The following is a 10,479-nucleotide window of genomic DNA, read 5'->3' as shown; positions in this document are numbered from 1 at the left end:
AGCAGCAAGAATATTACTGGCCCAAAAATGGAAGCAAGAAGAATTACCGACGATTGAAGAATGAAGTTAATGGACTATGCAGAACTGGATAAACTAACAGGAAGGATTTGAAACCGGCGGGAGCAGAAATTCACGAAAGACTGGAGTAAATTTACGGACTATTTGAAAAGTATTTGTGAAGATCAGAGGACGTTTGTAGGTTTGCAAGAAGTTTTGTGAGGAGTATTATTGGAAGTATTGCAAAAATGGAGAAGGGGGAGGATGATTTGTTAAGAGATGTAAAGGCAATATAAAGTTAAAAAATGCATAAGAAGTGGTTAAAACGGTGGATCATCAGAGGGGCTGATGGAAGTCTAAAAAGATTGTATAAGTGATAAGTTTTGTGGTACATTTTATAATTTATATGTTAAAATCAATAAAAATTTAAAAAAAAAGAAGGCGGGTTCTGGGTGCGGATTCTGCCGTGCATGGGGGGGGGGGTTCCGCGGGAGGGAGGCGCTGGCCCCTCCCCTGCTGGCCCGCTCTCCGGCTCTCTCTGGGGTCCGCCCCCTGGCGCAGGGGAGCCGGAAGTGCGCGCGCCCGTCGGGGGATCCCCTCTTTGCTCCCTCCCGGGGAGGGGAGGGCGGAGCCCGGCGCCCTTTGACCTCCCGCGCCTCGGCCAATCGCCGGGCTTCGCGTCTCCGCCGCCGCCGCCAGAGCAGCAGCTGCCGCTTCCGCCTGGGCGAGGGGAGGGGGAGGGGCGCCTCCGTCTGGACCCCCCGGAGAGATGGAGCCCCCGGTGAGGAGGGGGGGGAGACCCGCCAGGGAGGGGCGTCTCCGGGAGACGGGGGGGGAGGGAAGGACCCCCCCCAGCAGACTCCAAACCCCCTGCCTCTAGGGCCGGACCTAGATGGGGGGGGGGATATTATCATTCTTCTTACTACTACTACTCCTCTGCCCCCAAGGGTCAGGGGCGCCTCTGCCCTCCTCGGGAGTGGCGTCTCTGGGAGACGGGGGGGGGGAGAGAAGGACCCCCCAGGAGACTCCACAGGGGGGGCTGGGGGGCATTGCTGGGGGGGGGTCAAGCCCCCCTGCCTCTGGCTGGACCTGCCAAGCCGGAGCCAGGGAAATGGGCAGGGTATAAATATTATATTATTATTATTATTATTATTATTATTATTATTATTAATTATTTATTTACTCTGCCCCTGGGGTGGGGAGGGGAAGCCCCCAAGGGTCAGGGGCGCCTCTGCCCTCCTCAGAGACCCCCCCGGGACCCGCCAGGGAGTGGCGTCTCTGGGAGAGCGGGGAGGGGGTGGCAGGAGGGAAGGCAGCCCCGGGGGGGGGGGCTGGGGGGTATTGCTGGGGTGGTCAAGCCCCGCTGCCCACAAGGGTTCCCTGCCTCTGGCCGGACCTGCCGAGCCAGAGCCGGGTACATGGGCGGGGTAGAAATATATTATTATTATTATTATTATTATTATTATTATTATTATTATTATGCCCCTGGCAGAACTGTCCAGATTGCGCCTCCCCCCCCCCCAGCCAAGACAAGTGAGCTCTTCTTTCCCACCCCCACCCTATGCAAGTCATCCTCTGATTAAAACCTCTTCTCATGAGGCAATAATCAATATTTATAGACCTATTTATGGGCATTTTTAAGGCGATTTTGCACGCGCCCCACTCGCCTGCACCCCTGGCAGGGGCTCACCCCCCCCCAACTGCAGCCCTGTGGCAGGGCCGGTTTAGGATAAGCGGAACAAGCTATAGCTTAGGGCCCCACTCTCTTGGGGGATCCCCCCCAAATTTCACTATTAATATACTTCTTCGTTGTGTTTCAGTTCAACAATTACTTTGATAAAATACATATTTTGTTATGTGCAAATGGCTTTAGGTCCATAAGTTACCAAATAGCACATGGGGAGGCAAACTAAGGTCTGGGGGCCGGATCTGGTCCACTCGCCTTCTAAATCCGGCCCCCGGACAGTCTGGGAATCAGCGTGTTTTTACATGAGTAGAATGTGTCCTTTTATTGAAAATGCATCTCTGGGTTATTTGTGGGGCATAGGAATTTGTTCATTTCCTCCCCCAAAAAATATAGTCTGGCCCCCCACAAGGTCTGAGGGACAGTGGACCGGCCCCCTGCTGAAAAAGTTTGCTGACCCCTGATATAGCAACTATTCAACACAAAAAACAGCGACCATTTGTTGTGGACAAAGGACAGCTGGACATAGAAAGGACCCCATTCCCTTCAGGAGCTGAGGGCCACATCAAATCTCAATCTGGCCCTGTGAGGTGTCTCCTGCCCCAAGGAATCTAGATCCGCCCCCAGGTGCTCCTGGAGAGCAAGGGGCAGGATCCGATTCCCAAATTGGGGAGCGCAAAGGGGGGCCTCGGGACTCCCCTCGCACTCCCCCTGGATGGCTCTGTCAGTTTGTATTTCTTGGTGCAGAAAGGGTTGATCTGATGTGTAGAGATCTTTCCTATTCTACTTACTGTACTTTTCCGTGTATATGACTAGGTTATATTACTTTTTAAAAAAGGTTAAAAGTCCCGGGGCATCTTATACACGGATAGTGCATATGCCCATTTTCTAAATTTGGGGTCCCCAAAAGTAGGGGGCGTCTTATACATGGGGGCAGCTTAGGGAAGCTTCGAATGTTTGATGCATTACAGTGGTACCTCGAGTTAAGAACTTACTGTACGTACTGTATTTTAATATTTTGTTGGAAGCCGCCCAGAGTGGCTGGGGAATAAATAATAAATTATTTTTATTTATTTATTTATTATTATATGCAGAAAAATAATGTAATTCCAGAGGGTGCTGGAAGCTTCTCTGTTTGAAAGCAGCAGGCAGAAGGCACCCCGTGTTCAGGGTTATTCCTTCTGCCTGGAACTGCTTCTCTTATCTCTTCCATCAAGGTCCTCCTATTATTGTCAGGCCAGGGGGAGCCTGCGCTCTCACTCTCACTTTCTCTTTCTCTGTTCTGATCTTCTGCGCAGAGGACACTTAGTGTTAAGGTTTAGTCTTATTATAGGTTTATAAGTTCTTGTAAGTTAGTTTAGATGAAGTCTGCTGCAACTGGATTTCTGATGGACAGGGCCAGTCCTGAATGTATTGGATTTGTGACCATGATTCTCATTTGCCTTCAGTAGCAGTGAAGCTCTGCTGGATGGAGGAAACATTAGTTGCTTCTGGTCTGTTTTTGGGAACTCTGCTCCCTGTTTCATTTTTTTCCTCCCCAGAAGATGCTGGGGCGACAGGGTCTCCTCCTCTCTTAAAGCCCCCCCCCGGCCCCCCCCCTGCTTCCTGTGGGCGGGAGTTCCACCATTTAACTCGGCGCTGCGTGAAGAAGAAGAAGACCTTTCTTTTCTCTGCCCTGAATCTTCCCACTCTCAACTTTGTGGGATGCCCAGAAAGAGAGAGGGGAGGGAAGAAAAAACACTTTTCCGTATCCATCTTCTCCATGCTGTGCATCATTTTATCAATTTTATCTTCCTTTGTGGGTTGTGCAAACAGCTACTCTGAATATTGCTTTTTTACAGGGTGAGGGACCCTGGGCATGGATTTATGGGACTCCACTGAATTAAGGCTTTCAGGGGTCCCAAGGCATTTGGCTCTTCCTATATTTTTATCATTTTGTTTTATAATGTATATAAAACAGAGATAACAAAGTTGCACGTAACTTAAAATAACAATATCGCAAGTACAGAGTGTTGACTGTATCAGATCAACAAATAAAGTTCCAGGTTTGCCAGGCTTGAAAAGGATGGTTCCGTCATCTATGTCCTGAAAGAGTCCCAAATTGTATAAAAAGTGTCGGAAGGTTCCAGGCCTTGTCAAATCTCAAATTACGTGTGTGTTTTTCCATGATAGAAAGCTCTCTTCCAGAGTGAGTGGAACCAGGCATCCAGTGTAAGACTTGGGGCTGTTTGAGTCGAGTTACTCTGTAATCTCAATTTTGGACAGCAGGCAATAGTTTTCTAAGCAACATTTATCATTTCTGTCAAAATTGAACCTCAGGAGGGGAGGATCCTGCTGGCTGGCCCCCCGAGAGAAGAGGCGGCTGAGCTAGAGGGAAAGTCTTCTTTTCCCCATGTTCCTCTGACACCTCTCTCTCTCTCTCTTTTTAAATACATTTTTATTAATTTTTTAACATATTAATTCCAACAGTCATACAACATAACTTCTCATCCTATACAATATTTTTGGACTTCCGTCAACGCCTCTGATGGTTTTCCATTATTTATCACATATTATGCATTTCTTAATTTCATATTACCTTTAATATCCTTAACTAATAATTCTCCTCATTGTCTTTTTAGCATTATTTCAAATAGTTCACCTTACAAAACTTCTTGCAAACCTACTAGCGTAATCTGTTCATCACAGTTACTTTTCAAATAGTCCGTAAATTTACACCAGTCTTCTGAGAATCTCTGGTCCTGCAGGTTTTGAATCCTTCCTGTTAGTTTATCTAATTCCGCATAGTCCATCAATTTCATCCTCCATTCTTCTTTCATTGGTAGTTCTTCTTGCTTCCATTTTTGTGCCAATAATATTCTTGCTGCCTTCATTGCATATAAAAACAACTTACAATCCTTTCTGTTTATGTCATCTTCTACAATGCCAAGTAAAAATGCTTCTGGTTTCTTAATAAATGTATATTATCCATCTCATTATATATCATTTCCCTGAAGTTTTTCATCCTCCGACCTCTCTCTGCCCCACAGACCTTGGGGGACCTGCTCCTGACCCTTTATGAGATGGGCTTCACCGAGCGGCAGGTGCGCGATGCCCTCCGCGCCGGCTGCCTCAGCGCCCCGGAGGCTGCCAATTGGTGAGTGGCTAGATGACCCCGAGGGTCCCCTCCAGCCCCTTCCCCTGCCCTGGGGGGAGACAGTTCTGCCGGCTGCGCTCCCGGAGGTGCTCCCCCCCTCCCCTGACCAGCCCTGAACTCCCTGGCAGCGCAGGCGCTGGGGCTTCTCCTGCTTGACGGCCTCGTCGTCTCCTCCTCTCTTTCCCCAGGTTGCTGCAGGAGAGGGTGGAAGAGCCGCCGCCCCCCCAGAGCAAGCCTCCCAGAGCACTGAAGGACTGCAGGGCGATGGACGCCTTCAACCCCCCCAGGAAGGTCCAGGAGGCCTCGTCGGGGCCAGCAGCTGCCAGCCTGGGCTGCCCAACCTCAGGTGCAGAAGGGGCTCCCTGTCTGCAGCCTCTCCCCCCTGCAGGGGAGGCCCAGGGAGGCAGCCTGGGTGGGCCTGTGGCACCGTCCCCTTTGGGTTGGGCTTCCCAGCACTCTCTATGCTCTCCCCCCAGGCGCCAGGGCGGAGGTGGCCACCAAGGACCCCCCCGGGAGAGCGGGCAGCCAGGCTTTTGCTGAGCAGCAGCGGGAGCAGCTGGCGGAGGAGCTGAGGGCCGAGAGGAGGACCAAGCGGCGGGTGAGCCAGCTTTCGGGGGGGGGGCGTCCGAAGGTGGAGGGTCCTCATTGCAGCTGTTTCTGGGGAGGAACCAGCCCCGCCTTCCCTCCTCACGGCTCCCTTCCTTCCTCCCAGGAGCACGAGTTGGCCCTGCAGAGAATCGCAGACGACCGGCGTCGCATCCAGGGCAAGGCCCAGCTGGCGCAGGAGGCCCCCCCCTCGGAGAAGAGAGCGCAGCCCCCCAGCGACGGGCAGTGCCTGCTTAGGGTGAGAGGAGCAGCAGCAGCCGCAGGGGCCAGCCCCCCCCACGGGGGCCAGGAGGGAAGAGAGGAGGGAATTGCAAGTCTTGGGTGGGGGGCTCGATTCAGGGAGGGAGGGTTGTAGCATTTCCTAAACTAGGAAGGATTGGACTCTGATTAATAGAATACATGCGAGACTGGACCAGCAAGACCAGCAAGGGGTGTGTATAATAATAATTCCTCTCCACTCCTCGGCCCAGGTCGTTTTATTCACAAAAGAACTTTTTACACAGTGTTCGTAAGAACCAATCAGACTCCCTCCGAGCATTTCAAAAAACCCACGTGGGACAAAGTCAGATCAGGAGAAATTCTTTTAACTACAAAGAAACTATTTCCTACTTGAGCATGCATAGTAGTCCAGAGTAAATAAAATAGGAATAAAAGCAGGAATGCATTCAGCAAAACCCCAGAGGTCATAAACAGGAATAAACAGGAGAGACAGGATGGCGGTATTTGCCATCTCCTTGTGAACTCTCTTCCTGGCCCTTAAGATCTATCTAAAGATTAAACAAAGGTCCGCATAGTTAAAGCCATGGTTTTCCCAGTAGTGATGTATGGAAGTGAGAGCTGGACCATAAAGAAGGCTGATCACTGAAGAATGGATGCTTTTGAATTCTGGTGCTGGAGGAGACTCTGGAGATTCCCATGGACTGCAAGAAGATCCAACCTCTCCATTCTTAGGGAAATCAGCCCTGAGTGCTCACTGGAAGGACAGATCCTGAAGCTGAGGCTCCAATACTTTGGCCACCTCATGAGAAGAGAAGACTCCCTGGAAAAGACCCTGGTGTTGGGAAAGATGGAGGGCACAAGGAGAAGGGGACAACAGAGGACAAGATGGTTGGACAGTGTTCTCAAAGAGACCAGCATGAGTTTGACCAAACTGCGGGAGGCAGTGGAAGACAGGAGGGCCTGGCGTGCTCTGGTCCAGGGGGTCACAAAGAGGCGGACATGACTAAACGACTAAACAACAACAAAAGATTAAACTACATCAAAGTAACCTACTATCTTTGTGTACTGAGGATGCCTGATGAAGCAACTGGCCTGTGTTTAGAATGCTTCTATGTGCCTGTCAGGTGTAGAGAAAGCAAATGGCAGAGATGGAGAGGCTTGTAAGATTTGATCAGAAACCATTGTCAATGAATCAAACCCAGTCAACGCCATGCTTTCATCACGGACACAGTGGCTTGCTCCATGTTTCATAATTCCTCAACGCAATCCCACCTGACCCCCACACTCTGGATATTTGCACCCCTACAGAGGGTGTCTGCCTGTTTGCCGGGGTTGGGCTAGATGACCTTTAGGGGTCCCTTCCAACTCTACAGTTCTGTGATTCTTGGCTCGGGAGGGGGAGGTCATTGTGGCCTGAGGAGTGTAAGGGCCGGGCCGGATCCCAGGCCAGCCAGATGCCCCTTAGGGGATGCCTTCAAGCAATGCCCCGCAGCGGGAGACCCAGCCCATGGCTGCCCCTCTTCTCCCCACAGATCCGCCTCCCCTCGGGGGACTCCGTGCGCCAGAGCTTCCCGTCCGCCTCCCCCCTGGAGGCCGTCCGCCTGCGCCTCCTGGAGCTTCACCCGCAGCTGCCGCCCGCCTTCTCCCTCCTGCAGGGCTTCCCCAAGCGCCACTTTGGGCCGGCCGACCTGCCCCGCTCCCTGGGGGACCTGGGCCTGGCCCCCAGCGCCACCCTCTGCGTGGTGGGGCCGCCAGCACCCCAGGCCCCGGCCTCCAAGGGGGTGGCGGGGCCTGAGTCCCCACCGCAGACCCCACACGAGGAGGAGGAGGAGGAAGAAGAGGAGGAGGAGGAGGAAGACGAGGAGGAAGACGAGGATGAAGAAGAGGAGGAGGAGGAGGGGATGGCAGGGCCTGGTCTCCCCAGCCCAGAGGGGAGAGGCCTCTTTGCTCAGGGCGCCCACCTGCCTTCCGTCCTCCGCTCTCCGGCGCAGAGGGTGACTCCGGGGGACTTTGCGGGGCTGCACGGCCACGGGGAGCTGGCCTTCCCTGAGCCCCACCGCTGGGGTAAGTATTCAGGAAGGGGCCTTTTGCTGTAGTAGTAGTAATAATAATAATAATAATTTATTATTTGTACCCCGCCCATCTGGCTGAGTCTCCCCAGCCACTCTGGGCGGCTTCCAACAAAGATTAAAAATACATAAAAATGTCACACATTAAAAAAGTTCCCTGAACAGGGCTGCCTTCCGATGTCTTCTAAATGTCAGGTAGTTGTTGATCTCTTTGACATCTGATTTAAGGGCGTTCCACAGGGCGGGCGCCACTACCCCTGTATGCCTCCAAGCTGCTCTGCTCTGCATCTGCCCACTGAGCTCCCCTGGGTGTCGCCAGGGAGCCCCTGTCCCCCAGCCCTCCCTGGGGATGCCCTGGGGGGCTGCACCTGCCAAGCAGGGGCTCCGTCTCTCAGCCCCAGCCCCTGTTCTCCTAGGAATGAACGTTGTTCTAGTCCAGGTCAGGGGACATGTCAGAAGATGAGTAAGTCAGGCTCAATACTGGCTGCACTGGCTGGCAGCAGAGGCTCTCTTCAGGGTGTCGTTGTGGCGTTTAACTGAAGAGAACAGCAACTGGCTGTGCCCCCTCAAGTAGAAAAGGCCAGAGGAAGGCGAAACAAAATGCTCTCTCTGTCCCCCTGCAGGGAGGGGCCACAGGATGGACGTGGAGGAGCCCATGGAGCAGGAGTCCTCGGCGACCCTGAGGGAAGGAGAGGCTTCCGGGGGCCGGGGGCCGCCTCTGCCAGGTCAGCACCCGAAGCAGGAAGGTGGGAGGGAAGGTGGGAGGCCAGCGCCAGGAGGGAGGAGGCTCCAAGATCTGGCCTGCCTGAGTCACTGTAGAATTGGGAGGGACCCCTGAAGGTCATCCAGCCCAACCCGCTGCAAGGCAGGAATCTCATGGTGGAGCCTCTGCTTGGAAACCTCCAAGGAAGGAGAGGCAGCGGCACGCCCTCCCCTCCTGTCCCCAGTTATGGCCAAGCAGAGTATAAATTTAAATATACTTCATTAAAATGGGGGGAGTGTGAATTGGGGGGGCCTCGAGACGCTTCCTTGGGTATCAGCACCGCAAACGAAAAACCTGGCTGGTGGGGAACAGGGTGGGGTGGGGGCGAGGAAGCCAAGATGAGGGGGTCCCCTGATTTGCGGGGAAAGTGGGTCTACTCTTGAGGAGGCACTTCTGGAGAGCAGAAAGAAGGGCAGGGCGAAGGCCAGAAGGGTGGGGTGGGGTGGGGGCGAGGAAAGAACCTTGATCCTAAGCTGGGGGGGTCTTCTTTCTGTTTGAAGGCTCCTTGTCTTTTGGGGAACGCGTTCAGGGCCTCCCGGGGTCTCGGCACCAGTGGCCGGCGGAGGGCAACCTTTTGAGGTAGGGGCTTGCCCAGCCTGGGCTACCTGGGGGCGCTTGTTTTGTAGGGGGCGGGGGAAGGCCGGCTGGGAACGTGGAAGGGGGGCGGGAAGCAAAGCGAATGGGGGCGCCTGGGGGTCTTCATCGCCTGTCTCTTTCTGCCCCCCAGGACGGCCGACGGAAGCCGAGCCGAAGCGCCCGTCCTCCCTCTGGCCGTGGCCCGGGCGGCCGAGTTGCGCCTGCAGCGGGTGAATGCGCAGGGCCCCGAAGGCGAGGAGAAGGCCTCTCTGGCCGCCACGTCCCCCCCAGGCCGCGCGGCCCCCGCAGTGCCACCGCTATTCCAGCTGTCCCTGCGAGGGGCCACAGCCCTCCTCACAGGTAGAGGCTTCTCACTGCAGCGTTCTCCTTCCTGCTGCTGCTTAATATCATTTCGACTTACCATATTTTTCGCTCCATAAGATGCACCTAGTTTTTAGAGGAGGAAAACAAGAAAAAAATATTCTGAACAAAACAGTGGATGTATGATTTTTGTGGTTCATGCTGTGGCCACAGACATGATATGTGATTTGACGGTGAGTTTGGGGTAGCCCAATGCAAAAATCCTGAGGATCCATGTGGATCCCTGCTTTGTAACCATGTTTTTGAGCCGTTGCGGCCCCACGAAACAGTGGGTGCGTGATTTTTTGGTGCCGGCTGTAGCCATGGACATGCTATGTGATCTGATGGTGAATTTGGGGTGATCCAATGCAAAAATCCTGAGGATCCATGTGCTTTTACCTCCCCCTCTCGCAGGCAGCATCTAGCTTCCCTTATCTCTCTCCCGATCCCACCGATCAGCTGTTTTCCTTTCAACACTCCCTTCCCTCTTGTTTGCCTTAATGTCTTTTCTTTAGCTGGAGCAGTTTTTTGCTCCTCCTTGTCTTCTAATTTCTCTCCTCATTGCTTTTCTTTAATCATGTCTCCTCTCCTTGCAAGTTCGCTGTTTTTACCTCCCCCCTCCCAGGCAGCCTCCTTTATCGCTAGAGGTCCCTTATCTCCCTCCCGATCACTTGCTGATCAGCTGCTCAGCGGCTTTGTTTCAACACCCCCTTCCCTCTTTCTAAAAAAACCCCCACAATCTGCTTTTTGCTCCTGGGTGGTTCGGCTCCAGGGACCACGCATTCGCTCCATAAGACGCACAGACATTTCCCCTTACTTTTTAGGAGGAAAAAAGTGCATCTTATGGAGTGAAAAATACGGTATATACCTATCTTAACCCAAAGGTCCCAGGGCCATGTGCGACATTGAGAGCATGATATTGCACAGCTAAGCCCCTGCAAGACGGGGGTCTCCAGCCACAGAGGACTTAATGGCCAGAAGTCCGGGAGAAGAGGAATGCGCCTAGAGGTGTCTCATGAAGGCGCCCAGCAAGACTCTCTGGGGAGAGCAGGGCACATGCCTTTGTCTT

General features: G+C 53.3%; 1 protein-coding gene across 1 annotated transcript in view; it reads left to right on the top strand.

The window, feature by feature from the left end:
- Positions 1-673: 673 nt before the first annotated feature.
- LOC310745973 (uncharacterized protein) overlaps positions 674-10,479 on the top strand; it is a 23,872-nt gene continuing 14,066 nt past the window's right edge. The window contains exons 1-9 of the mRNA XM_083579418.1: positions 674-778; positions 4,711-4,817; positions 5,006-5,163; positions 5,294-5,415; positions 5,530-5,661; positions 7,175-7,706; positions 8,335-8,436; positions 8,975-9,053; positions 9,202-9,410. Coding sequence (XP_083435544.1) covers positions 767-778; positions 4,711-4,817; positions 5,006-5,163; positions 5,294-5,415; positions 5,530-5,661; positions 7,175-7,706; positions 8,335-8,436; positions 8,975-9,053; positions 9,202-9,410 — 1,453 coding nt within the window. The 5' untranslated portion in view covers positions 674-766. The remainder of the gene's footprint in view (positions 779-4,710; positions 4,818-5,005; positions 5,164-5,293; positions 5,416-5,529; positions 5,662-7,174; positions 7,707-8,334; positions 8,437-8,974; positions 9,054-9,201; positions 9,411-10,479) is intronic.

This window comes from Podarcis filfolensis (genome assembly GCF_964270895.1).
Source record: "Podarcis filfolensis genome assembly, chromosome: 12".
NCBI classification, from domain to species: domain Eukaryota; kingdom Metazoa; phylum Chordata; class Lepidosauria; order Squamata; family Lacertidae; genus Podarcis; species Podarcis filfolensis.
The sequence above is the reverse complement of the archived record's forward strand: the minus strand, read 5'-3'. Positions and strand labels throughout refer to the sequence as shown.